The 27967-nt window shown below is 47.5% G+C and overlaps 1 protein-coding gene across 3 annotated transcripts; it reads left to right on the plus strand.

The window, feature by feature from the left end:
• The first annotated feature begins 161 nt into the window (after positions 1-161).
• On the plus strand, positions 162-27653 carry MED25 (mediator complex subunit 25). Of its 3 annotated transcripts, none has more exons than XM_081883977.1 (20): positions 162-269; positions 1819-1964; positions 2526-2571; positions 3664-3788; positions 4589-4687; positions 6463-6583; positions 8750-8906; positions 10260-10390; positions 10481-10574; positions 11283-11479; positions 13180-13302; positions 13403-13488; positions 15608-15665; positions 18125-18232; positions 19321-19494; positions 21103-21204; positions 21872-21946; positions 24322-24495; positions 26348-26555; positions 27390-27653. In XM_081883977.1, the coding sequence occupies exons 2-20, from the start codon at positions 1828-1830 to the stop codon at positions 27497-27499; spliced, it is 2325 nt and encodes a 774-aa protein (XP_081740103.1). In that variant the 5' UTR covers positions 162-269; positions 1819-1827; the 3' UTR covers positions 27500-27653. The 3 variants fall into 3 exon arrangements, with proteins under 3 accessions (XP_081740103.1, XP_081740104.1, XP_081740105.1); XM_081883978.1 differs by having other exon boundaries at positions 19324-19494; XM_081883979.1 differs by having other exon boundaries at positions 13406-13488.
• The last annotated feature ends 314 nt before the right edge of the window (positions 27654-27967 follow it).

Below are 27967 nucleotides of genomic sequence, written 5' to 3' on the forward strand. Positions count from 1 at the left end.
GGCGCGAGCGACGCCGTCGCCGTGGCAACAGGCGCCTCTCGGTGATTGGCTCGTTCGCTCCCCTTCCCTTCCCACGCCACGCCCCCTCTCCATTTCCATTCGGTCCTCCTGGGACCAGGGGGAGAGAGGCGGTGCTGTCAATCCAGAGGGGAGGGGAGGGAGCCTCCGCGTTGCGTCCTCGGCGTGCGCCGGGGAGCGGACCAGAAGGAAAGCGCTTCCGGTGCGGTTCAGAGGGAGAGCGAGGAAGAGAAGCCGGATGTCTGCGTTGGGTATGGGAATTGGAAGGGGGTGGGGCTGGAGGTGGGGGGCCGTTGCTTAGGACAGGTGGGGTTTTTTGGGGGGGGGGTCCGAGGAGAGCACAGAGGCTGAAGCTACAATTCCCCTCCCTGCTTTTCTTAGTAGGCGCACCTCCCCCCTCCATCGTCCCTCCCTCGCCCCCAAACTCTCCTCTTCTCCAGCAAAGCCAAAATGTTCCTTTCTAATTTATTTAGGAGGCCACTGTAAGCAAGTGAAAACATTAGCAGGATTTTCATAACACTTGTAAAGTAGCAATTATCATGGACAATATGGAGAGATAAACAAAAATGGATTATGGAATCATATGCAGTTGGAAAGGTTGACAAAGGGACCCATGGAGGCGATGGTGGGAAGCTTGGAGATTCAGGGAAATCTCTAAATATGGATATGTATTTGGTATTGTTATAGCTTTATATTTGTAAAATCAAATAAAAATTATTTCCAAATATATATATGTTGCACGTTGGGGAGAAAATGGGGTGTCCTCCCTCCCACCCCAGAACTCGAGGCCAAACAGTGGAACCTTCTGGGCTGCAGATTCACGGCCAGCAAGCGTGAACCCTTTGTTTTGCCTAGTGCAGTGTTACTACATTTAAGGAACTCGCTGAAACAAGATGGAAGAGGGAGAAAGGTTACGCTAGTGCAGTTTTATTTAAACAGAAATAGATGGCTTAATGTGTTTTTCAAAAGGGCAACTGTCAACTGGTGCTAAGGGGAACTGTCAACTGCGAAGGGGAACTGTCAACTGGTGCTAAGCATGACAGCTAAGTGGCTGCTGCTGCCCCACCCCCTAAACGAAGGCTGTTTTTGAAAACCGGTTTGGGGCGGGGTTGTTATTAGGTTTCTCATCGGCCTAGCGCTGTGAGGTTACAGCAATATAAAAAAGGCAATGCTGAAATCAGTTTAAAAGCAAGCTAGAAGAATAGGGTGGGTCCTAAAATATATATTTCGGCTGTCAGAGGCTTGTAGGCTCATGGGAAGTATCCAGCCAGCCAGTGTGGGAAGTGGGATGTTGGGCTAGAATCCCTTTCTCACCACATGGCAACCTCCTTTGTTACTGCTGAGCTGTCACTTTCCCTCCCTGTAATTATCTTCTCGCCTTACCACCTTATTTGGATTACAGCCCAGGAAAGGGAGAAAGGCAATGGAGGGCTGGGGTTGGGGTTAAGGAGAAGCCCTTAGGTTGCATCTGACATGTGCTGGAATTTCCCCTCCCTTGGCCTAGAATTTTGCTGTGATTGAGCAGGTCTTTTGTATCTACTACCCACCTGCCTGACCCTACCTTACCTTCAGATCCACTTCCATTTGACTTGCTTCTCTCATACCCATTTCTCATTTCCTTCCTTCTCCTCTTCTGCCCTGCTTATTTAATGAAAAAACAGTGACCCCTTAAAGAGACCACAAGGTTCTGTGTTTTATACAGCATGTGTGCCTTTGCTGTGGAATAAATGTTAAATATCCGTTGATTTCAACCTTGCCTCTGTTATTAATGTTTTTGCCACATTACCTCACCACGGGTAGCTGGAGGAGATGGTGGTGCCAACCCTGGACATGCCTGCTCAGCCCATGGGGATGGTTGCTGATGTGGTTTTCGTCATCGAGGGCACTGCCAACCTCGGGCCCTACTTCGAGTCCTTGCGCAAGCATTACCTTCTTCCTGCCATTGAGTGAGTGTTTTGCATGGCCCCAGGACGCAACTGCAGTAGTAGCTTTGTTGCAAGAAAGAAGAGGCTCTTGGGAGACACTCATTGGGAGGGAAATGTTGGGGGAATACTCCTTTCATGGGAAGGACTGCAATCATTCACTTTGCATCCTATTTGGAAATGAGCTTCACTGAAATCGATGAGATTTGATGCTTAGTAAGAGGCATTGAAAGAGGGAGTGCAGGAATAAAATATAGTCCAAACAGGGTTTTTCGTCAGCTGAAGAAACAACTGTAAGTAGAAAGATTTGTTAACTTTCCTGATCCCAAATGACATAATTTTGGGGCATGGAGAGAAATCTAAATTAAAAAAAAGATACATTTGCAGAATTAAACTATCATAAATAATTTTATTTATGTTTGCCCCAGCAACTAGGCAAGTAGAGCATGGCAAGTCACTAAACTGGGAATAGTGATAATAGAAAAAATAATCCTGTGATTTCACATCCTCAAGTGCATTCCAGTTTCTCTAACGTGAGCCAACCCTTCTCTTTTATTTTTGTCAAATCATTTCTTTTATTTCCAGGTACTTTAACGGTGGTCCCCCTGCTGAAACAGACTTTGGAGGAGACGTAAGTGTGCGGATGCACTTTTGAATTTGTTAATGAATTCAAGGAATTTTGTGGGCTCTGAAGATCACCTTTCTTTGAGTATACCTACATTATTACCTAGTTGCTTGCTTACTTATTTACTTAAATCATTTTTACCCTACTCTTCAACTGAAAAGATTAAATGATAGTTCCAACCCTAAAGCTCACAAAGACACAATGTCAAAGGAAAAGGGATATTGGGGGGAGCTGTAACAAGCAATGGAGTCTCTTTCCCTGGCTGCCCAAATCTCTAATCATACAATTTTTGGTAATGTTGTCATTGTTTAAAATGGCCTTTTCAGTAATGAGAACGGACAGCTTCCCTTCTCATGAAGATTGATCAAGGCACTGGGGGATAGTCAACATGGTGCCCTCCGGATTTAATAGACTACAAATTCCATCACCCCTGACCATTGGCCAAACTGGTGGGGGATGATGGGAGCTGTACCCTCCATATCATCTAGCGGGCACATGTTGGTTACTTTAATGGAAGCCAAAGCTCCTGATTAGCGACACAGCCAAACAGAAGACCAATGTCCCTGCTTATGATGGTCAGGGTACTGAAAATTCATTTGGCCCAGAGCTACTGAAAAAATTCATTTGGCCCAGAGGTACTGAAAATTCATTTGGCCCGTTATGAGGAACGGCTAAGGGAGCTGGGCATGTTTAGCCTGGAGAAGAGGAGGTTAAGGGTGATATGATAGCCATGTTCAAATATATAAAAGGATGTCACATAGAGGAGGGAGAAAGGTTGTTTTCTGCTGCTCCAGAGAAGCGGACACGGAGCAATGGATCCAAACTACAAGAGAGAAGATTCCACCTAAACATTAGGAAGAACTTCCTGACAGTAAGAGCTGTTCGACAGTGGAATTTGCTGCCAAGGAGTGTGGTGGAGTCTCCTTCTTTGGAGGTCTTTAAGCAGAGGCTTGACAACCATATGTCAGGAGTGCTCTGATGGTGTTTCCTGCTTGGCAGGGGGTTGGACTCGATGGCCCTTGTGGTCTCTTCCAACTCTATGATTCTATGATTCTATACCCTATCTAACCAGCTTCTGCCTCCCATCCTCATCTACAGTATGGTGGTACCCAATACAGCCTGGTGGTGTTCAATACGGTGGACTGCGCCCCTGAGTCGTATGTGCAGTGCCATGCACCAACTAGCAGCGCTTTCGAGTTCGTCACATGGCTTGATAGCATTCAGTGAGTCTGGGACAGTACATTATGTTCTTTTATTGGCTGCATTGTGCTACACTAGGGATGCATTTTTGTGTGTAAAGGCTTAGATCTGAAGAGGAATCTGTTGTGACTTTTTGCCATCAGGAAATAGGTCTCGGCAAAACAGCACAGCAAATGTCATGGAGTTTTAATATTCAGTTGCCCTTAGTTTGGGTCCATGGCCTGCCTCACAATTATCTTTCTCCTCTTGCTTGTGTAGCATGCTGAGGTTCATCTATGAATAGAATGGCCTGGTTGGGAGAGGGATGGGTCATCCAATTCTGCATGATGGAATGGAAGAAAAGCTTCTGGGTTTTCTAGGATTGGTAGCCAAGGTCTTCCAAGATTCCTGGGAAACATATGACGTACTATATCTGAATCTTGAAGACTCCATGGCTTCACAAATATTTTATTAGCTCTTTCAACTTAATCAAGTTTAAAGGGTTTGGGTGGTGGACCTGGGAAAGAATCTCTGCATAAAAGCTTGGGAGATCCACTGCCAACTGGAGTAGACCAGCCTTCTCCAAGCTGGTGCCCACCAGCTGTTTCGAGCTACAACTCCTCTCAGCCCTAGCAAGCGAGAGAAAAGGTTAGGGATAATGGGAGTTGTACTACAAAACATTTGGAAGTGATCAGGGTCAGGTTGAGGAAGACAGGAATGGCCAGTACTGGACTACCTGGACCAAAAGCTTGATGGTATTTAGCTCTGGGCTCTGGGGTTTGAGAAGGATACCTTTGGTTCCCTGCACTGCTCCTCTTTATCATTTTGGTTCCCCTAATTTCAGATTTGTGGGTGGCGGCGGCGAAAGCTGCAGTCTCATCTCAGAAGGGCTCAGCACCGCTCTGCAGCTCTTTGATGACTTCAAAAAGATGAGAGAGCAAATGTAAGTGGTTTTTGTGTATGTGAAGGGAGGGCAGAAAGGATACAATGGGTGTGCATCTGTGTTTAATACTTACAGAACATTAGATGTTTAAAATTGCGAAACCTTTTCGCTTTGCTTTGTGGTTTCCCTAGATTTGGAGTTGTTTTGCAGAAAAAAGGCAAAAACATCAGTCCAGGTTGCATGCCATATTGAAAACAAACTACTTCTGTTTAATGTGATCGAGCAGTGTGCTGGTGCACTGTACTGTAATGTTCTTGCTCTGCTACTCCCTTCCTCCTGCTGCTGGGATACAAATGTTAGTCCAGCTTGTTATGACATCTGAACTCCAAACAGATCCCAAGCAGTAAGCCAAGAGCATACCTTGATCACTACAGTCGTACTTTGGTTCTCAAATTTAAACCTGTTCCAGGAGTCTGCTCGACTCCCAAAATGGTTCAAAAACCAAGGTGCAGCTTCCGATTGGCTGCAGGAGCTTCCTGCAGCCAATCAGAAGCCGCTTCGGACATTCGGCTTCCAAAAAACTTTCGCAAACCGGAACACTCACTTCCGAGTTTGTGACATTCAGGAGCTGATTTGTTCAACAACTAAGGCAATCGACTACCAAGTTATGACTTTACTGGGTTGTGTTTCTTGTCATGGTGTTTTTTAGAACCATTACCATTTGTGATTTCCTTTGGAAAGTCATAAGATACCTAGAAATGAAAGGTCTCATGGGTGGGGGTGACGCTTGAGCTTCTGTGCCAACTATGGAAGCTTTTTCATGCCCTTGTTTGTTTGTTTTTTAAATTATGTGCTTCCCGTCTCCCCAAGTGGCTCAGAGTTCCTTTAGCAGCTACACCGGATGTTGTTGTTTTTAGATGATTTACAAATTGCTTACATTTTAGGGGGGAAATATAAGCAGTTTACAACATATCTTAACATCCCCAATAAAGTTCAAATATAAACAATGATATAAAAGTACCTGTATTATAAAACATCACCGTTAAGTAGGGCATCCTCTTAAACAACAGAATAAATATTAGACATGAAAGTTGACTACAAAAATACAATGGAAATCCCACATTTTAGAACAAGTTAACTGAACAAAGCATCTTCTAAACTTCAGTATAAAAAATTACAAGTGGAAATTGACTACAGAACAATACATTCTGCATTTTTAAATAACCTAATTGTTATTTTTGGGGAGAATACGTTCAAATAGTCGTACCTTGGATCTCGAACGCCTTGGCTCTCGAACGATCGAAACCTGGAAGTGAGTGTTCCAGTTTTTGAACGTTCTTTTGGAAGCTGAATGTCTGACGGGGCTTCCGCGGCTTTCGATTGGCTGCAGGAGCTTCCTGCAGCCAATCAGAAGCTGCGCTTTCGTTTCCAAACGTTTTGGAAGTCAATAGACTTCTGGAACCGATTCTGTTCGACTTCCAAGCTGGGACTGTACTTGCTTTAGTTTGCAAATATCGAAGCAGAGTTGAAGGCAGTTGCATCCCTGAAAGCTGAAGGGAAGGCAATTGCTTTCCTGAAAGCTAGGGTTGGGGAAACTCCAGGTGGGACGCTCGAGGCTCAGGTCAGCAGGACATTGCGAATGGGCTGATGTGCACCTCCTCACAATCCCTTCTCACTTTATTCCCACATGGGTTCTTTGAGCATCTTAGTAGTGCCGTCAGAACGCTACATTGCTTTTGACAACCTAACTGTATCAAAGCACGGCACGCTTGGACCTTTTGGTCCCCAAGACTCACCTGTTTCTTCCCCCACTCCCCATGTTCTCCCCCAAACAGAGGTCCCACACATAAAGTCTGCATCCTAATCTGCAACTCCCCGCCCTACCTGCTTCCAGCTGTGGAGAGTACCACATACTCTGGCTACACAACAGAGAATTTGGTGCAGAAGATTGGTGATGTGAGTAGAAGAAGCTTGGTTGAAACTAGACTCCTCGTTTCTCCAGATTCATTCATTCATTTTCATTCATTATTACATTTGTATACCAGCTTTTCTTCTAAGGAGATCAAGGTGGTGTTTATTGTTCTTCCTCTTCCCTAGTTCATCCTCACAACCAAACTAAGATAGGCTTAGTTCCGGGATATTTTAAAAATAATAATTTTATAAGTCATGCGTCCTTGTTTCTCAATTTGATCCTTTTACGTGGTTTTGCACGTTTTGTGTTACTTCTAGCTTTGTAAGATTTTGTGGTGTTTTATGCATTGTGACTTTTTAATTATTATTATAGTTTAGTCTTTGTCGTAACTGTTAAGTGTAAACCATTTCATTGTTATTTGCCGATATTCAGTTTTACCGTTTGCTGTTGAACGTTAATGGATTATTGAATATTGCTTTATTTGATCTAAGTTTATTTTAAAATTACGTTTTTATTGTGGCTTTTTTGTGTATGTCAGATCAGATTTGTTATGAGGCGTGTGGTGATCTTCGCTGTCTATTCTGTTGCTTCTTCAGCTTGTAAACTGCCTTGCGTGTAGCAACGTAGGAAGGCGGCATACAAATTATTTTTTTTATATATAAATTTTTATTGGGTTTTCACATTTTATATAGACAAACACACATAAAAAGACATGACAATACATATATAATTTTATGCCCTTACTTTCTTTACCTTCTTTCCCGGACTTCCCCACACCTCCCCCCTTCCCCCTCCCAATTTCATAGTTAGCTCAACAAGTTATTTCCCCTCTTTTCAAAAATATATTATTTTCTTATTTCTAAATCTTAGCACTTTTTACTAGGCCCAATTTTACTTATCCAGAGTTTTCCCTTTTTACATAAAATCCTTTTTCTAAGGTCGACCTAATTCCTCTCCCCCGAATTCCTCCCTTTTCATATTAAACCAGAAAATCACAATATCCAAATACAAAAGTTAAAATTTTAACTGATCTGCTCCCCCCCCTCCCTCCCTGACCCGGTTTTTGTCCCAATGTTCTCAAGAAACAGTTCTCAGCCCGGATTTCTCACATCCGAGGCCCTAAAGTCCCAATTAACCTCTCTCTGTCGGTTTTGTTGGTAGTCCTTTTTGTTGGCCCTCAATTTTCGAAGGAGTTTCCTCTCAAGCCTCTCCTGCTTTCCTCCCTCCAACTCAGCCAAAAACAGTTGCTGCAAAGGATCATCCATTTTTCTATGTTCGAACTTTAGGAAGAAGTCCCAATCATGCTTGTTTGTTCTTTTATATTCCAGTGTTCCAAATGTTCCACGGGTTTCTTCCTTTATCTTTCTCTCCTTTTGCAGATTTATAATCCAATGATCATCTTTGTATCCTTTATTTCCTGAGAGTGTAGGCTCCTGGTTAATGTTTCCCATCTGTCCTTCCTCTCCTTCTTCATCTTTCCCCCCCAATTCCAAAGTTGTCTCTTCTGCTTCGGCTGCGAAGTTTGTGTCTTCAGCAGAGCTGCCTAGTTTGAGGTTCAAGGTCGTAAGTTGTTTGTTCATAGCCGTGCTCTGCTCTTGTAAAATTCCCACGAGAAAGAACATTCTTTCTATCTCTGCCAGTAATTTTCCCTCTGCAGCCATTGCAATGTCTTTAATTCCCTCCAGGGGGATATGCACCCAATAGTTCTTTTCCAACAATCCGTTACTTTGTTGTTCACAGTCTCTTTGTTTCCAACCAGTTCAGTTCAAATGTAACACTTTTAATTTAGAAAGATATTAAGTAGCACAGTTCTAAACTTCAACCGCCGTTTGACAGCTCTTTTGACAGCTGTCAAACTCTTTATTCTTTTTCCTCGGGCTCGCACTTCGGACACTCCCGGGTCCAGGGGGGGGGGGTTGCCCAGCGATTCCTAAAATTCCTCTCTCCTCTCCAGCACAATAACTTCTTTTATTTGATTCGTGGGAAAGAAAAAAAGGCGGCATACAAATTAAACGCGACATGAAATTGAAATGAAAGGTGGGCTGCACCATGTGCCCTCGTCTGATCACACCTGCCAAGGATTGCTTCTCACATGCTAGTCGGAGTTAGACAGTTCAGAGGATTTGGGGAGCTTTTAGGGGTCTCCTTTCAACATGGGAATGTGGGAATTGATTCTTCCTCTGCTCACCTGCTCCGCCTCTGTTCCGCAGCGTGGGATCCACTTTTCCATTATCTCCCCCCGGAAGCTCCCTGCGCTGCGCATTCTCTTTGAAAAGGCCGTGACGGGGGGCATGATGGAAGGCCAGCTCAAGGACTACAGCCAGGACCCCCGGCATATGATCCTCATACGCGGCATGGCTCTTCCAGGTAAGAACTGGCCTGGGAACAAGCTGTGGGCAGGCGCCAAGAAGCGTCACACGCACCCTTTGAGTCAAGAAAGGGTCTTGGACATCTGTTTACTGCAGGGTGATAGCTGTGCATCAGGCTCTAGGACTGTGCTCTACAACAGAGAACTGTTTATGGACTACAATTCCCATCATTCCTGACCATCTGCTAGCTAGGGATGATGGGAGTTTTAGTCCAAAAACAACTGGAAGACCCAAGCTTGGTAAACCTTCTGTTTACTGATATTTTTTGCCTTTCCATTAGTCTGCTCAAGGAGGACAGATCAGGCTCCTTCCAGCCTGTACTGGTTTCACACCTGTCAATTCAGAACTGTGTTCTTACTCATTTCTGCAGTGATCAGCCACAAACCATCTAATCGGCACCAAAACGCATATTTAAACGCAGCTTTTGAACATACTTTACTCTACAACAGCCATTCTAGTATGCATTTTGGTACGTTTCTTGAGCCGACAACTGCATTGGAACATTTGGAGAAGCAGGAAACCTGAAAGATAACTGTGTTCTGATCTGCAGAAAGGACTGGGACGTGTGTGTCAGCTCTGTCCCTATCAAGGAACAAAGGACTCAAACATCCCCTGCACTTGGGGTGTTGAGCAGCACTTGGACTAGACTAGTCCAAGGCTAAACGAAGATCAAGATAATTTTAACAGTAGAAAATGGGGCAGGGAATTATAGGGACAGAACTACCTAAATTGTATAGAAATTTATTTATGTATGCTACTACAGCAGCAAGATTGCTACTTGCCCCAAAGTGGAAGAAGCAGGGGTCCCAGTAAAGGAAGAATGGATACAAAAACTTATGGAATATGCAGAAATGGCGAAACTTACCGGAAGAATGAGAAATCAAGATAACCAATATTTTATTTTTAAAAATGGAAATGGTTTATTGAATACTTACAGATAAATTGTAAACAGATGAAAACATTAGCAGGATTATTGTAGTAACCTGCAGTTTCATAAGAGTATATATCTACAGTAGATAATTAAATGGGCAAGCTAAAGGAATTTGGATATGCAGAAGATATTAAAAAATAAATTGAAGAAACTGCAGAAAGAGGGGTGAGGAAGTCAAATTTTGAAATGTTAAATTGATTGTAAAACTAATGAAATGTATTAATTTGAAAACAAATAATTCAAAAAGGAATTCAAAAAAAGAAAATGGGGTGGGGGAATGTTAGTCCCTCTTCTGTTACCGGCAGCAGGAGGGTTGAGTCAATGCACACATCCTGGTGTATGGGGGTTGTGGGGAGAGAAGTGTCTGTTGCGCACTTCCTGCTTGATGACTAATATCTCCTCTGTCTTTTCCATTTGCAGTAGGCGGAGGAGCAGCCGCCAACACGCTGCAGGCTAAGCAAGCCGTGCCCCAGCCCCAGCTCCCCACGGTTCCACCCCAGCTCCCTCCCACCCCACCTCAGGCCCTGCCGGCAGTTTCTCAGCCATACCAGGTACATTCTTTCCCCCGGTAGGCGGTGGTGGTGGGATGCCACCTCCTGAAGGTTCATCCCTCTCCAACCTTGCCCATCGCTTCTTTTTAGGTGACGCCATCGGCTACGCTCACTGCGGCCCAGGCTGCAGCTCAGTCTGCCGTGGAGGCGGCCAAGAACCAGAAAGCCAGCTTGAGCAACCGCTGTGAGTCCCTTGTCTGTTCCCCCAGGATTGGGGTTTCTTGGGGAGGGGAGGAGGCTGTAGGCTAAAGAGGGGTGAGGCAGTGGAATTTTTTGTGGTGGAATACAGTGGTACCTCAGGTTACATACGCTTCAGGTTACAGACTCCGCTACCCCAGAAATAGTGCTTCAGGTTAAGAACTTTGCTTCAGGATGAGAACAGAAATCGTACTCCGGCGGCACGGCAGCAGCAGGAGGCCCCATTAGCTAAAGTGGTGCTTCAGGTTAAGAACAGTTTCAGGTTAAGAACGGACCTCTGGAACGAATCAAGTAACGTATTTTTCGCTCTGTAAGGCGCACCAGACCACAAGACGCACCTAGTTTTTGTAGGAGGAAAACAAGAAAAAAAAATATTCTGAATCTCAGAAGCCAGAACCGCAAGAGGCATCGCTGTGCAGTGAAAGCAGCCATCCCTCTTGCTGTTCTGCCTTCTGTGATAGCTGTGCAGCCTGCATTCGCTCCATAAGTCGCACACACATTTCCCCTTACTTTTTAGGAGGGCAAAAGTGAGACTTATAGAGCAAAAAATACGGTACTTAACCCGAGGTACCACTGTAGTTAGGGCCAGAGGTGCCAGCTTGCAAGGGCAATTGGGTAGGGAGAGGAAATGTCCTGATGTTGAGGTTCATGGTGGCTGGTCTCGTGACCGTATTTCCTTCTTTCTCTTCCATAGTTGCCTCCTTGAACCCCATGCAGCCCCCCTTCAGCCAAGCTCCTGCACAGACCCTCCCCGCAGGCTCCGTGCCAGCCCTGCCTCCCAAGCTCCCTGCTTCTTCGCAGGCCAGTCTGGTTTCCACGGTAACCACAGGCTCCGGCCTCCTGGTCCCACAACCAGTACAGGCCCCGCCACCGGCTGGGGCCTCAGCCATGGTATGTACGGTAGGCCCCCGGAGGTCTTTGCGTGAGATGCGTGTGGAGGGGAGAGGTGTGTGTATCTTTGTGGGGGGAGAAGCGGTTGTGAGATGCATGCTTTGCGCCAAGGGTGACGGCCGAAACACTATCAGAGCACTCAATTTGCAGGGAATGCTTTGAAAAAGGAGTGTGCCAAATTTTTCTCTTGGCTCTCAAACCGGCTGCAAGCAACTGGTTCATTTGGCTGTTGCTTTATTCCACCTCCCCACACTTGCCTCTGCACAGGACAAAATGCCACGAGATCCAATTTCTTTTCTTTAATGATTCTTAATTAAAATGCAAACTCAAGAATAAAACAAAATCACAAAAAACAGGTATGAAATATGGAAGCTGAGACAAAAGAGGGAGGGGGTCCAAAGGGGGGGTTATTGGGTTGTCGTTTTTATTCTGATTATGTATTTTGTGGTTTTACATTTTGATTTTATTCTGTGAACTGCCCTGAGACCTCCGGGTATGGTCCGGTATATTAATAAGAATATAAATAAAAAGAATAAAAATAAATAATAATAATAAAACTTCATAGAGAACAGATGTTTTCTTACAAGCTGATATACAGATGGTATTTAACCCCAAAGAAGCTACCTCAAATGTACAGAAATGTATCAAACAAGTGTTGGAAATGTAAGGACTGTGAGGGGCCGTTCTATCGTACGAGGCTGACTTGCAGGAAGGCATATATAATGAAATTAAGGACAATCTTAAAGTGACTTTCCCAAGAGGCCAGGATCCTTCCGGCTGGGGATACTAGACAGTGAAATCCCAAAGAAAGCCTCAACAGTATTTATGTCTGGTTGTTTTTTTTTATGTCTGTGACTACACCACAAATTCTGGGTGCTCACAAATGGCAGGAGAAGAGAACATCCTGAAAGGAAGAATGTTTGATGAAAATCTTGGAATAGACAGAGATGGCAAAATGGATGGTGTTGATAAAAGATACAAATTTAGAATCTTTTAAAGAAGACTTAAAACCCTTTCTATGTGTATAAAGACCATATTCGAAGACCATAGCCGGATTTGAAGTGTTTGAAAACAGCAGAAACCCATATTAAGGAACATGATAAAGGGGGATGAAATGAAATAAGGTGGAACCTTAAGACACAATTGTATGTAATTTGGGTTATAGACATCGATGTTGGGTGAGCAGGAAGTCACATTTGTTGAACTGCAGTGCAGTGGTATCTCAGAAGTCGAACAGAATCCGTTCCAGATGTCCGTTTGACTTCCAAAACGTTCGGAAACCAAGGCACAACTTCTGATTGGCTGCAGGAAGCTCCTGCGGCCAATCGGAAGCAGCGTCAGACGTTCAGGTTCCAAAGAACGTTTGTAAACCAGAACACGCACCTCCGGGTTTGCGGCGTTCGAGAGCCAAAACATTCCATTTGCAAGGTGTCCGGGATCCAAGGCACGACTGTATAAGCATTGAGTAACGAATGGAAATAAAATAAAAGATCATTTTAAAAAGAGAACAAAGGGTTTCCAGAGAACGCCCTCTGGAAATCAACGGCCTCAGGGCCTGGTTTCTAGAGCGCTGGGCTCCAGACCCTGATAAAACACAGCCTGGGCTCCCAAACATTATGTCTCTTCTCTTCTCTTCTCTTCTCTTCTCTTCTCTTCTCTTCTCTTCTCTTCTCTTCTCTCCCTCTCCCCCCACCCCACAGCCTAGTGGCGTCCCTCCCAACAGCATGAACGTGGCCCAGCCAGCGCAGCCACAAATCGGGGCCACGCAGCAGTCGGTCACGAACAAGGTGATAGCGTGGAGCGGCGTGTTGGAGTGGCAGGAGGTGAGAGCTGACTCGTGGCGCGGGGGGAAGGGTGAGCCGAGAGCACAGAACCGGTTTTGCCTGGCATGTTTTGACAGTCTGCCCCATCCCTCTTCCCCAGAAGCCCAAGCCAGCTTCAGTGGATTCCAACACCAAGCTGACTCGTTCCCTGCCCTGCCAGGTGTACGTCAATCAAGGAGAGAACCTGTGAGTGCCTGTCTGCGGGTCACCAAAGGAGGGGGAGAGTGCGGTTGTCAATGGCTACGGGGCACAATATGGCGATATTCTGCCTCCACTGTCAGAGGCACCGAGTTTCTGGGCACCGGAAGTAGAGAGAACTCAGCTGTGATCAGAGGCTGCTTGTGGGGTTTCCCATAGGCATATTGCTTAATTATCTGTTTGATCGAGTGGTTGCATTTGTATCCCGTCTTCCACTCTAAGGATCTCCCAGGCCCTAGTCCAGCATTCTAACCATTGCCTCTCAAAGGCGCCTGGATTTGAATCTGCGGTCAAACGCTCGGCCGCTGTGAGGAGACCAGATGAGCATTTGGCCCGATCTAGCACTGTGGGTTAAACCACAGAGCCTAGGACTCGCCGATCAGAAGGTCGGTGGTTCAAATCCCCACGACGGGGTGAGCTCCCATTGCTCGGTCCCTGCTCCTGCCAACCTAGCAGTTCGAAAGCACGTCAAAGTGCAAGTAGATAAATAGGTACCACTCCGGCGGGAAGGTAAACGGCATTTCCTTGCGCTGCTCTGGTTTGCCAGAAGCGGCTTAGTCATACTGGCCACATGACCCGGAAGCTGTATGCCGGCTCCCTCGGCCAATAAAGCGAGATGAGCGCCGCAACCCCAGAGTCGGCCACGACTGGACCTAATGGTCAGGGGTCCCTTTACTTTACCTTAGTGTGGCTTTTCCGAATGCTAAGTTTGAGAGGCGTTGTTTGTGGTGAGGCAGCCACGTTGGAATAAAGACAGACTTAAGATACTGGAGGAATGGGCATGGGGGCACGGTTCAGAGTTAGATAGGTTTTCAGAAAAGCATGCCAGCAATGAAAGTGGGCAAGGAGCTTCTGATCCCACCTCAGCCATGCTCTTGTTTGCTTTTTAAGGGTGCCTGGGAAGGATCTGGGGGCAAGAACGGGTGCAGCTGTCTTTAAATTCCAAAAGAATAGCAGCCTCCTTGGTTTGTGAAAATTAATGGGGGAAGGATACATTTGCCGTAACCTGAGGTGGAGAGCCTCTAAACCAGGGGTGGCAAGATGTCTCCAGATCCCACCATCTCTGACTATTTGGCCATGCTGTCTGGGACTGATGGGAGATGGAGTTTCTTTTAAAAATGTGGAGGTTCCACAAGTTCGCCACTAATGCTATCAGGCTCAGCCGCCGGATAAGGCCCCTTTCCTTTTTTTGAGACAGTACCGTATTTTTCCATCTATAAGATGCCCCCATGTATAAGATGCCCCCTGTTTTTGAGGACTCCGATTTAAGAAAATGGGGGGGGGAGATGGCCCCCGTGTATAAGACGCCCCCCAAATTTTGGACATTATTTTTAAGGGGGGAAACATAGTCTTATACACGGAAAAATACGGTAGATCCCATCAGGGTGCTTGGAGCGGGGTCTTCTCGGTGGTTGCAGCTGCCGAGTGGCCTCTTTAGGGAATCCCAGTGAGTTTTTCCCCTGGCTGATGTTCAACATGTTGTGAAGATCTCCACTCCCAACCATCCCAGTCCCCAGGAGTTTTAAGCTGAATTTGGTGGCTATGTGGAATCTCCCATCGGCATTTTTCCTCGTTGGATTCTGATCATTGCTAATTGCTTATCATCATCATCATTTTTTATTTGTATGCCACTTTTCCACAGTTAAAAAAAATGCTCAAGAGGGCTTACAGCATAACAAGATTTACATAATTGCAACAGTCATAAACAGTAAATAAACCACATTAAAAAAATACACAACCAAATGGGAAACAATATCCACATAGATCTAAATCTAAAACTAGGAATACAGCATTAATATCACAGTTTAAAATGACATAGGTAAAAAATAACAGCAATTTAAACAAAAACCAAACTGAGCCCTCTCTGCCCAGTGGCAGCAGCAGCGGCCACAGTCCTTTATAGAGCCCATCAGGCCCCGCCCTAGGCCAGGTGATGAGTGGCCGGACTGGGGCCCTCAGGCGCTGAGCAGAGGAGTCCTCTGTTAGATATTTTGCGGCTGCGCATAGCCTTATTTTAAGAGGCAAATTGTACACCAGGTTAATACAGTGTGGCGTTGCTGTGGGGGTGGGCATGCTGCTAACTTGCCTCTTTTTTGCTCCGTTCCAGGAAGGCGGAACAGTGGCCCCAAAAGCTCATCATGCAGCTGATCCCCCAGCAGCTTCTGGTAAGAGGCGAGATCGAGGTGGTTGTAGGCGGAGCCTGTCATAGTGTTAGGCTATAACCCAGGGGCGGGGGGCTTTTTCCAGCTCAAGGGCCACATTGCTTTCTGTGCAGCCTTTCAGGGGCGGCATGCCAAAGGTGGTAGAGGTCACAGGCAAAAAATAAATAAATAGCCACTGCAACTACTAAACCTTGCCATTGTACAGGATGCTGGTTTCAACACACAGTTGCACATCCCTCCCTGTCACGACTAAAAATTGGCCGCTGTTTCTTTGATACTAAAAGAACCAAGTCAGCATGAGTCAGCGGCCTATAATGACTCAGGCAACCTTTCACCAAATTGTACCTGTATATATAGAGTGGTCGGGGACGCGGGTGGCGCTGTGGTCTAAACCACAGAGCCTAGGACTTGCCAATCAGAAGGTCGGCGGTTCGAATCCCTGCGACGGGGTGAGCTCCTGTTGCTCGGTCCCGCTCCTGCCAATTTAGCAGTTCAAAAGCACGTCAAAGTGCAAGAGTAGATAAATAGGTACCGCTCTGGTGGGAAGGTAAACGGCATTTCCGTGGGCTGCTCTGGTTCGCCAGAAGCGGCTTAGTCATGCTGGCCACATGACCCGGAAGCTGTATGCCGGCTCCCTCGGCCAATGAAGCGAGATGAGCGCCGCAACCCCAGAGTCGGCCACAACTGGACCTAATGGTCAGGGGCCCCTTTACCTTTACCTTTATATAGAGTGGTCAGTGTTAGTGTTGGGTGTGGGTTGGTTGGATGGCAGAAAGCTGGTTGTGTTTGGTGTGTGTAAAAGGTGTCAGTCGTGGTTGGAGAAGAAGACTTTTTAAGAATAAAAGCAGCAATACCCTGCAAGAATACTCTTTCACAAAGACTCTTTTGTGCCAACTAAGGTCCGAGGACTAGGCAAAGGAGTAAAAAGCAGGTCAAAACCTTTTCTTTTTCAAACACAGTTACTCCCTACTATTCATTTGTGCAAGAGAAAGGCCCTCATCCAGCCCACCAGTGCAGCCAAGCACCAGTTTAAGACAGTTACAGCCTCCTCTCCTGATTCAAATCACACACACACACACACACACACACACACACACAGAGAGAGAGAGAGCTTGGCACCATGAGCACATTGATGACATCACGCCCCCAATCTCCTAATGGCCACTCCTGAACAGCATCCGTGTTTTTAACGTATCATTTTTGTTTGTTCAATTTGGTCAGCGATATCTTTAAGCTACTGAGAGATCAAACAGGAGCAACATAAGTTGCACCTATGCTGCACTCGATCGGCTGCACGGCTGAGTTTGAAACTCCCTTGTGCAGCTGATCCCTGCAGAAAACGGCCAGCCCAGCCCTCTTGCTTGGCAATTCCCAGGTCTCTTGTGTTAGTTTCTGTTTTGCGCCACTGTGCAGCTGCTTGGAGTCACCGGACTCTGTTTACATTCCAGAGACCTTCCAGGCTGTTGGAAGTCTCACGGAGACGGGAGACGGATGTGACGTACCGGTTTCCTGTTCCTTTGTTTCAGTTGCTCTCTGCTTTCCTAGAGAGAGGATGTCTTTTCTGTCTGCGTAGCTTAGAAATAAAACTCTTTGCAATGTAGCCATAAATCTCATCACTTCCGCATGCTGCTGGAAACTCTGCTTAATGGGAACGTGCCTTGGAGCCTCATCAAAGGCTCAGGTCATTAATTATTCTTCGGAGGCGATTCCGAAGGCTCGGCCGGAGGAAAATGAGGCTTTATTAGCTTGGCCGAGCAGAGATGCCGACATCTTGCACTGCAGTTCCCAGACACCCAGCAAACAGCTGGCTGCCGGGTGCTTAGGAAACACCGTGCAAGATACTTGCAGCTCACCTGCCAGTTAATAATAATAATAATATTTTTTATTTATATCCCACCCTCCCCAGCCGAAGCCGGGCTCAGGGCGGCTAACAACAATAAAATAGTACAACATTCTAAAATCATTTCATTATAAAATTAATTCAACTCAAATTGATGGCAACCATTGGGCTAAAGTTCTGTAAAGATTGCCAAAGGAGGGCGTCAGGCTGCGCCCTGACCAAAGGCCTGGTGGAACAGCTCTGTCTTGCAGGCCCTGCGGAAAGATGTCAAGTCCCACAGGGCCCTAGTCTCTTGTGACAGAGCGTTCCACCAGATCGGCGCCACAGCCGAAAAAGCCCTGGCTCTGGTTGAGGCGAGCCTAACCTCTCTGTGGCCCGGGATCTCCAAGATGTTTTTGTTTGAAGACCGTAAGTTCCTCTGTGGGACATACCAGGAGAGGTGGTCCCGTAGGTACGAGGGTCCTAGGCCGTATCCTAGTTATCCTGCGATGCAGTGGTGTCAGGCGATGGGACATAGGTGGGTTGTCAAAGCGGAGTTACAGATAGCAGATGGGCTCACCCAAAAAAATGTTTGGTTTGCCGTGCCCAGGCTCAGGCTCCTAACTGTCCTTTTCCTCTTCAGACGACTCTGGGCCACCTCTTCCGCAACTCGCGCATGGTGCAATTCCACTTCACCAACAAGGACCTGGAATCACTCAAGGGCCTCTACCGCATTATGGGCAACGGATTTGTAAGGCACTATAGGGGATGGGGGGGGGCGTAACTTAGGTGATTCGGGTGGCATCTCCTCAGGGTGGGTTGGGCAGGTCAGGTCAGTCAACATGGTTATTCAAGCCTCCCATATCTCTCTGGAGATCAACCAAACGATCAGTGTGTCTGGCTGTTAACCAGAAGGTTGGTTAACCAGGGACAGCTGCGGGCAGGATTCCTCCATGGCAGGGGGTTGGACTAGATGAGCCTTGGGGTTGAGGATACGCAGAACACAAGGCAAATGCAGGGTTGATTCCCAGTTGCCACCACCACACTACTTTCTTGCCAGAGTGGCTGTTCAGTTTTGAACATCCCTGATGGTAGGAGGTGGGTTTTTCACCCGGAGGGTGGCTTCCCTTGGGAATTCAATTTCTTCCCATGGGGGACACAGTCTTGCAACAGACCAACCTTGGCCATAGAGGGCAGAACCTCCCATTTATAGGCGGAGCTTCTTGGTTATGGGGACGGAACCATCATCTTCTGAATCAAGCAGCAATAATTATAATTATAATTATTATAATAGCTTTACTATTTGTACCCTGCCCATCTCACTGGGTTGCCCCAGCCACTCTGGGCAACTTCCATCATATTTAAAACATAACAAAACATTAAACGTTAAAAACTTCCCTATACATGGCTGCCTTCAGATGCCTTCTAAAGGTTGTATGGTTACTTATTTCCTTGACATTTGACAGAAGGCTGTTCCACAGGGCGGGCGCCACCACCGAGAAGGCCCTCTCCCTGGTTCCCTGTAACTTCACTTCTCACAGTGAGGGAACCGCCAGAAGACCCTCGGAGCTGGATTTCAGCGTCCAGACTGAACCATGGGGGTGGAGAGGAGGAGATTGGGGGGCAGATAATTTTCTCTGTGGGCCAGATTCTGTAGCACAGGGGTGGCTAACCTGCGGCTTCCCACCAGGCGTTGCTGAGCTCCATCTCCCATATGCCTCAACAATTGGCCTTGCCGGCCCCAGGGGCTGCTGGGAGTTGGCGCCTCAGCTGCGCCCAGAGGGCCGCAGGTTAGCCACCCCTGCTTTAGCAGATGCATCCTTCTCGTCGTCACATGAGCAGGCGGGCTGCGTCCACTTCCCTCACACGACGCCCTGCGAGGTGCGGGTGCTGATGCTGCTCTACTCCTCCAAGAAGAAGATCTTCATGGGCCTCATCCCCTACGACCAGAGTGGCTTTGTCAACGGCATTCGGCAGGTCATCACGAACCACAAGCAAGTCCAGCAGCAAAAGGTGCGGGCAGCTGTTTCCCCTGAAGGGACAGCTCTGTTCTCTTCAGCTGTGTGCGCACGATACGTTCAGAGCGCATTTTTCTCCTCAGAGAATTCCGGGTGCGGCGATTGGTTCAGAAGGGTTTCTGGAAACTGTAGCGATGTGAGGAGGAAACTGCGAGGCCCAGAATTCTTTGAGAGGAAAAACATGCTTCAAATGTGCTTTTTTAATAGTTAGTTCAAAGGTATATAGAAATGCATACCCATTGGAAAAGTATCTTTTTTATAATACACAGAAATAAAACAACTGCTTAATATAAAGAAAGAACAAGAGCAGAAAGGAGAAAAGACAAGAATAACCTAAAGAGGTGCAGTGATACCTCGTATTACAGACAGGATCCATTCTGGAGGCCCGCCCTTAACGTGAAATGCCCAAAACTTGAAGCGCTTTGTCTGCGCAGGCGCGTGGCGCGATTTAGCGCTTCTGCATGAGCAGCAAAACCCGGAAGTAACCCGTTCCGGTACTTTCGGGTTGCTGCGGGACGTAATGCAAAAAGACACAACATGAAGTGGATGCAACAAGAGGTATGACTGTACAGAGACAGTAGGGCTGGGCGATTTCCGGTTTTCAACATCGCAATACAGTATATCACCAGCTAACCATTGCGATATACTGATATGTCACTATGTCTGAAATAAGGATGGAGCCATGCAGAGGCGCTGGCTGGCTAATCCTAATAATTTGCAATATATTGCCAGGTCAAAAACTATGAAACCGCTATCATGGTTTGGATTTCAGACTGGTTTTGGATGATATATCACCCAGCCCTAAGCGAGAGAAGAAAAAGAGAAAAGCTTAGAGAAAGATAAAAGTACTTCCCCGGCTCTCTGTCCTGCAGCCAAATATAGTATTCACTCATTAAGATCCAACCATTCTATTGTCTATAAACCAGTATTTTTTTGATCTTCAGATCCAGATATGTTCTCTTTTATGCAAAAAGTCCACAAGTTCAAATGGACTTTAAAAGCATAGTTTGTATTACAGCCTTTATCTCCTTGTCTCTCTCTTTTCCACCACCCAAAAGCGCATTGGATCACCACATGTTGAGATCTCTATAGCTCGCTCTAACCCCATTGCGCACTGTCTCCCAGCTGAAGTTGGGTGCCACAGCCAAAGAAAACCCCCCAGCATCTCAGGCCATTTCTAAGTAGTGTTTCCACATCTGCCTCTGACCTGTAAGCCTGGGAAGAAGACCCTCCAACATTAAGCTATTTGGCCATTGAAATGACTTGTGGGCACATCAACTGGAGTTTCTAGCCTCACGCCAACTATTTGTTGTATGGCTTTTATGTTTGCTAGCGAACCGCGTACTCCCTTGTGCAGAGGTGGAGATTCATGCCTCTTCACAGGCATTTGCTCAAGCGCCTGCCTCGATCTCCATAAGCGTTTAGTGACAGAAAGATACAGGCTATTCTTTTATTTCTTTATTTTGGCTTAGGTGGTGCCTGGCCAACTTAGATGGTCTTCTCTCCTGGCTTTGAAATCTCCCCGGTCTCTTCGTTCCCATCGCGTGTCCCACCCCCCCTCCTCAAGGGCTCATCCTTCTCCTGTCTCTTCCTCTCTTTGCAGCAAATGGGGGGGTCCCAGCCCCTGGGATCCACAGCCGGCGCACAGCCATTCCTGGCAAAGCAGCCTGGTGCTTTGCCGGTGACACAGGGCGTCCAGCAACAGGTAAGAAGGGGGATGAGAAAGGGACAGACAGAGAGAGAGAGTAGAAGAGACATGAATGGGAGAATGTAGTATTATTCAATATGGAGCAATGGTGGTAGGAAGTTAAAAGAAAAAAATGGTTAACATTTATCAATAATAATAATAATAATAATAATAATAATAATAATAATACAATTAGGGAAACTATCTTGGACTTTTCGTAGGAAAAAGAAATGAATGGTTATGAGACACCTTGGCTTAAAAGAAATATTGTTTAACAGAAAGTGGATGTTTGTATGGATCGAAAGTTTTAAGTAATCATATTTTCTGGTTTTCTTATGTAACCAGTAGATGGAAAATCGTTCTTTTATTAATGTTTTCATCCTCTTTTTCCCCTCTCTTTCCTTTTTTTATTTCTATTCTCCTTTACTTTTCCGTTTTTACTTATTCGATTTGTATCTTCTGCAGTTGGGATTTTACTGTATTATGGGATAATCTTAATTAAAAAATCTTAAAGGGGGGGAGGAAAAAGAGAGTTTGCTCTAGTTGTTTTCCCGGAGAGGGCAAGAAGCAGCCGTCATGAGGAGCAATGAGGGGAGGCTATCCGTTGGCAACCTTGGCATCGCACTGCCTGTGCTCCTTTCTCATTGGCCACCTCCCTGCATAATGCCCCCCTTTTTTATTCCAGATGGGTGGGCAGCAGGTGAGCCCTGGCATGCCTCAGGTGGGGATTATGGAAGAGCAGCAACGGCAGCAGGGCCTGGTGAGTCACCTTGCAGAAGTGTCTTGAGAGGGGGACTCATGCCGCCCTTGGGAGTCCCAGTCTTTCATGCAGTGCACCCTCACCGACCCCATCGGGCTGAGTCCTAAAACCCAAAGGGAGATGTATAGGGTAAGGGGGATACCTCTGGGGATTAACCTGGCTGCCTAATACAGTGGTGCCCCGCAAGACGGAAAACTCGCTAGACGAAAGAGTTTTCCGTTTTGGAGGTGCTTCGCAAAACAAATTTCCTATGGGCTTGCTTCGCAAGATGAAAATGTATTGCGAGTTCCTGCAGGTTTTTTTCCTTCCCCTCCTTTTTCTAAGCCGCTAAGCTGCTTATCCACTAAGCTGATAAGCTGCTAAAAGCCGCTAATAGCGCTAATCCGCTAAGCCATCAATGGGCTTGCTTCGCAAGACGAAGAAACCGCTAGACGAAGAGACTCGCAGAACGGATTCTTTTCGTCTTGCGAGGCACCACTGTATCCTAGCGCTTCCGAGCACAATTCAAAGTGTTGGTGCTGACCTTTAAAGCCCTAAACAGCCTCAGCCCAGTATACCTGAAGGAGCATCTCCACCCCCACCCAGACACTGAGGTCCAGCGCCAAGGGCCTTCTGGGGGGTTCCCTCCCTGCGAGAAGTGAGGTTACAGGGAACCAGGCAGAGGGCCTTCTCGGTAGTGGCGCCCTCCCTGTGGAACGCCCTCCCATCAGATGTCAAGGAAATAAACAACTACCTGACCTTTAGAAGACATCTGAAGGCAGCCCTGTTCAGGGAGGTTTTTAATGTGTGACATTTTAATATATTTTTAATCTTTGTTGGAAGCTGCCCAGAGTGGCTGGGGAAACTCAGCCAGATGGGCGGGGTACAAATAATAAATTACTATTACTATTACTACTAACTGATGTGGCACTTCAGTTAGAAAACCCAGTACTCTAGCAACACCAACAGGCCTAAATTTTATCTCTGCCACACTTGTTTTTCTCTTACTGTCTCAGGCTGGCAGAAGCAGGCTAAGCGTGAGGTAATAAGACAGTTCTTTTACCCATGAGTACTTTTTTGCCAGAAAAACCTCCGCTTTCTCACAACAGCCTGTCTTCCCTTCAGGCAAACCTCTGTGGTCTAAACCTCTGAGCCTCTTGGGCTCGCCAATTGGGAGGATGGCAGTTCGAATCCCCGCAACGGGGTGAGCTCCCGTTGCTCTGTCCCAGCTCCTGCCAACATAGCAGTTCAAAAGCACGCCAGTGCAAGTAGATAAAAAGGTACCGCTCTGGCGGGAAGGTAAACAGCGTTTCCGTGAGCTCTGGTTTCCGTCATGATGTTCCGTTGTGCCAGAAGTGGTTTAGTCCTGCTGGCCACAAGACCCGGAAAGCTGTCTATGGACAAACACCAACTCCCTCGGCCTGAAAGTGAGATAAGCGCCGCAACTCCATAGTTGCCTTTGACTGGACTTAACCATCCAGGGGTCCTTTAAAGGTAAAGGTAAAGGGACCCCTGACCATTAGGTCCAGTCATGACCGACTCTGGGGTTGCGGCGCTCATCTCGCTCTATTGTCCAAGGGAGCCAGCGTACAGCTTCTGGGTCATGTGGCCAGCATGACTAATCTGCTTCTGGCGAACCAGAGCAGCGCACGGAAACGCCGTTTACCTTCCCGCCGGGGCGGTACCTATTTATCTACTTGCACTTTGACGTGCTTTCGAACTGCTAGGTTGGCAGGAGCAGGGACCGAGCAACAGGAGTTCACCCCGTCGCGGGGATTCGAACCGCCGACCTTCTGGTCGGCAAGTCCTAGGCTCTGTGGTTTATTTTTTTTTTTTTTTTTTTTTTTTTTTTTTTTTTTTTAAATCTGTTTATTGAGTTTTACACAAATCAACATACAAATCAACAACCACAAATCTGTGGTTTAACCCGCGTCCCTAGGGGTCCTTTACCTTTACCTATAATACCCTTTTGCAATCTGGCCGCTGCAGAAGCATTGCAAATAATATGCATACCTGGGTGGCTGCCGATCTTTGTATCTATCAACTGAATCACTCACAGAGACCCATGTGCTGCTGTTGGTCCCAGATGGTGTTTATTAGCTGCCCCCTCCATTTCGGCAAAGGGGTTTGGGTAGCAGCCCGTCTTGTGGGTCAGTCTCTGCATTGCCCTTTCACATGTCTCTCATTCGCCAGGCACTGCTAGATCGTCTGTGGAAGATGCAGGCCCAAGATAACCCTGAGCTGGGGTGAAGGCAGCAGCACCGCTTCACTGGGTGGGAATGGCAGGGCAAGGCAGCACGGCCTGTTTCACCTCAAGGGCCGAAAGGGGATTCTCCACCCCTGGGAAGCCAGAATGGCAAGCTTGACCATGTTTCCCTCTTTTCCCGCCCCCCCAGTTGCAGCTCCGAGTGCAGCAGCCTCAGCCAGCAGCTCCAGCCACCAACCAGCCTCCGCAGGCACAAGGCCCCCCCCAGGCCGGGCCCCAGGCCACACAAGCAGGCGCCATGCTTAGGCCCCAGAACCCTGGAGCCAATCCTCAGCTCCGCAGCCTCCTCCTGAGCCAGCAGCCGGTAAGGGCGATCTCCCTCCTCTCTCCCATGGCATCCTGCTTTAAAAAAAACCCCCATTCATTTGCTTAGAACCATAGAACTTTCAAATTGGTCATTAGCGCCAGGCGAAAACGTTCCTCTTTAGCCAGGCCTTTAGCTGATTGACATCCAATGCCCTTTTAAAATGTGTTATTGGGTTGCTCTTCTTTTTGTTTTTATTCTGTATTTTTATGTTTTTATCTTGTGGACTCCCGAGACCTGCAGGTGCAGGGCGGTATACAAATTTAATAATAATAATGGTAATGAATGTGTTGTGGGAGAGGGGATTATTTGTTTGCTTTTGTTCTTATTATGTATTTTGTTTTTTTATATATATTCATTTTATGTTGTGAACTTCCCTGATATCTATGGATGAAGGGCAGCCTGCAAATTTAATTAATTAATAAATAATAATAATAATAATAATAGCCCAGCCCTGCTCAGTTCAAGTCCTGTGATTTTGGTGCGTCGGTTCAATTTTCTGGATAGCAGCATTTGAGCTGTTTCAAGGCAACTTCACCAAGAATCTGGATTGATCTGGAACCGTGTAAGAGCTGGATCCTTCTGTTTTGGGATTGACAAGATTTCCCCATTTAGCTCTGCCGACAGGAGGGTGCACCATGATTCTCTTGGACATAGAATCATAGAGTTGGAGGGACCCTGAGGATCATCTAGGCCAACCCCCTGCAATGCAGGAATATGCAGCTGTCCCATACAGGGATCGAACCTGCAACCCTGGTGTTATCAGCACCGTATTCTAACCAACCGTTCTCTCTCAGTGGAGGAAGCCTGCTGGAGAGGGCGACTCCTCCGTAGGAATATCCAAAGCAGGGCCAAGTAAACGGCTATACTGCTCTCCAGTAGAGGTCAGTCCACCGCCATCTCCCTGTCCGGTTCTGTCCTGCCTTCACTGGCAGAAAAAAACAGAGAGATTTTGTATAATCTCCAGGGCCATCGGCCACAAAGCTTTTCCTCTTAACCTAGATTTACATTCAATCCTTCGCCAAAGTCCCAACCCACCCCTGCTTCTTTTAGAGCAGGAGTGTCCAACAGGTCGATCGCGATCTACTGGTAGATCCCCGGGAGGTTTTGGTAGATTGCGGTCGATCGCTGGGTCCCTTTCCTTAGCGTTGGTAAAATAGAATCCTGCCCCGCCAACTCACCCTGCCCTCCATTGTTGCACGATCTGGGAAGACAGAGTTTACTCAGTAAGGCTGTTTGTTTCCCCAGCGATCTGTTGGTGAGTGGCTGATCCCCTTTCTCCCACGAGCTGTGACCTGAACCCCTAAAAATGGGGCTGTCCTCCTCCTTAAAAGCTGAACAACTTTGACCTGAACCCCCTAAGAGGGGGTAGATCGCTGCCAGTTCTGAATTCTGTCAGTAGATTGCAGTCTCTCGGGAGTTGGCCCCCTCCCCTGTTTTAGAGGAACCAGGGTCCAAAGCCTATACTGAGCAGGTACACACTGCATCACACCTGAAGTGCTGGCCAGGTGGGTGAAGGGAATGGAATCGCCTTCTGGTAGAGGGAGAAAATAGCCCCACAGCCTCTCATATATGGAGAGATAGCCTTGTGCCTTGTGTTAGCCACTCAGGGCAGACCCTGGTACCTAGGAGAAAGGTAGCTGTATTTGAGAGAGGAAGGGATAGAGACTTCTAAAGATGGAAGTAGTTGCATTCGGAAGGTGGGATGCTGAGGGCGAGACGGAAAGGAGCAATTGCTTTGCACTGTCCACTCTGCAGTGTTGCTCAGAAGGTGTCCCTGTTTGAAGACTCGTCTCCTCTTCCCACTGTGAACGAATCATCTCTGATCTTCTCTACCTTCCCTCCTGCACAGCCCCAGGCGGGAGTTCCTCAATCCCAGCAGCCCCTCCACCACCTCCAGCAAGGTTCTCCGGGAATGTTGCCCCACCAGCCCATGGGAACGGCTCTGGGGCACCAGCCTCCTGGACAGCAGCAGCTCCAGCTCGCCGGACAGACCCTCATGCACCAAGCTCCAGGGCAAGCGTGGCCAGGCCAGATGGGACCGCGGGCGGCGCTGCCAGGTAGGATGCGTGAAATCTGCCTAGAACCAAACAACCTTTCCCACTCTGGAAGCAGCTGTATCTAAGAGCTGGGGGGAGGGTCTTTGTTTTTAAAGGCTTTGGCCCAGAGAGGGGCGAGGGAGAGACAGGGAGATCATCAGCATCTTGGTGACGCCTCACCCCAACTTCCCCGATGTTGACACTCAGCGACTTCTTATAAGATAAGGAGCTGATCTTTGCAGAACTCCACAACACAGTTGCCATGGGATGGAGTCTGCTCCTATGAGCAGAAGCAGTCCCCCCCCCCAACTTACAGAGCCAGTACTGGAAGATAAAAGGGACCCCTGACCATTAGGTCCAGTCGCGGACGACTCTGGGGTTGCGGCGCTCATCTCGCTTTATTGGCCGAGGGAGCCGGCGTACAGCTTCCGGGTCATGTGGCCAGCATGACTAAGCTGCTTCTGGTGAACCAGAGCAGTGCACAGAAACACCGTTTACCTTCCCGCCGGAGTGGTACCTATTTATCTACTTGCACTTTGACATGCTTTTGAACTGCTAGGTTGGCAGGAGCTGGGATTGAGCAACGGGAGTGCACCCCGTTGCGGGGATTCGAACCGCCAACCTTCTGATTGGCAAGTCCTAGGCTCTGTGGTTTAACCCACAGCGCTACCCGCAAAGATACCCCATAGTTGATCAGAAAGAATCGGCAAGAGTTGCGCTCCCCACATTCCTCTCAAGTCAGGGCAACCAAAGCTTTTCTCGGTGGCAAAACCAGGCTGAAACAGGTCTAGATAATCTGCTTCCACCTTTCTCCTTGTCTATAATGGCCTTCCCTGCTGTATCTCCCCCTCCCAGGTCAAATGCTGATGAACGCTGGTCCCCGGGGGCCAGTCTCCCAGCCAGGTTTGCAGCAGGTTCCTGCCCCCAGCATCATGGAAGACGACATCCTCCGAGACCTCATCTGATGGCGGAGGGTCCTGCTCCAACGCCACCCGGGGTGGAGATTGTTTCTGCGTTGTGGACAGTGCTGCTCTTCCGGAAAACATTGCCATCTTCCTTTCTTTGTGTGTAATATTCCCTGCCCCCCACCCCCGTTTGTTAATAAATGTTATCCTCTTCCCTTTGTGTCTTGGTCTTTCCTGAGACAGGTTCGTGCCCACAGGATCTCTGCCTGCCCCTCCCTCCCACCTCCAACCAGGCTCAGAGCTGAGGAGTGGACTCAGGGACCCTGCACATTAGCTCAGCAGCTGACCCTTCACAGAATTTGGGAGGGTGAAGATGGATGGGGGCGGATAAGAAGCAATTCCCATGCCAGCTTTGGTGAGGGTTTGCGCTGCAGAATTGTGAGGCTCCCAGAGGGAGATGTGGGATTGAATGAGTAAGAGCAGGGGTGATAAATCGGGATCTGTAGGCGATACAGTAGATCAGTAAGG

The sequence above is a fragment of the Podarcis melisellensis genome, assembly GCF_964234715.1.
Source record: "Podarcis melisellensis genome assembly, chromosome: 13".
Classification (NCBI taxonomy): Eukaryota; Metazoa; Chordata; class Lepidosauria; order Squamata; family Lacertidae; genus Podarcis; species Podarcis melisellensis.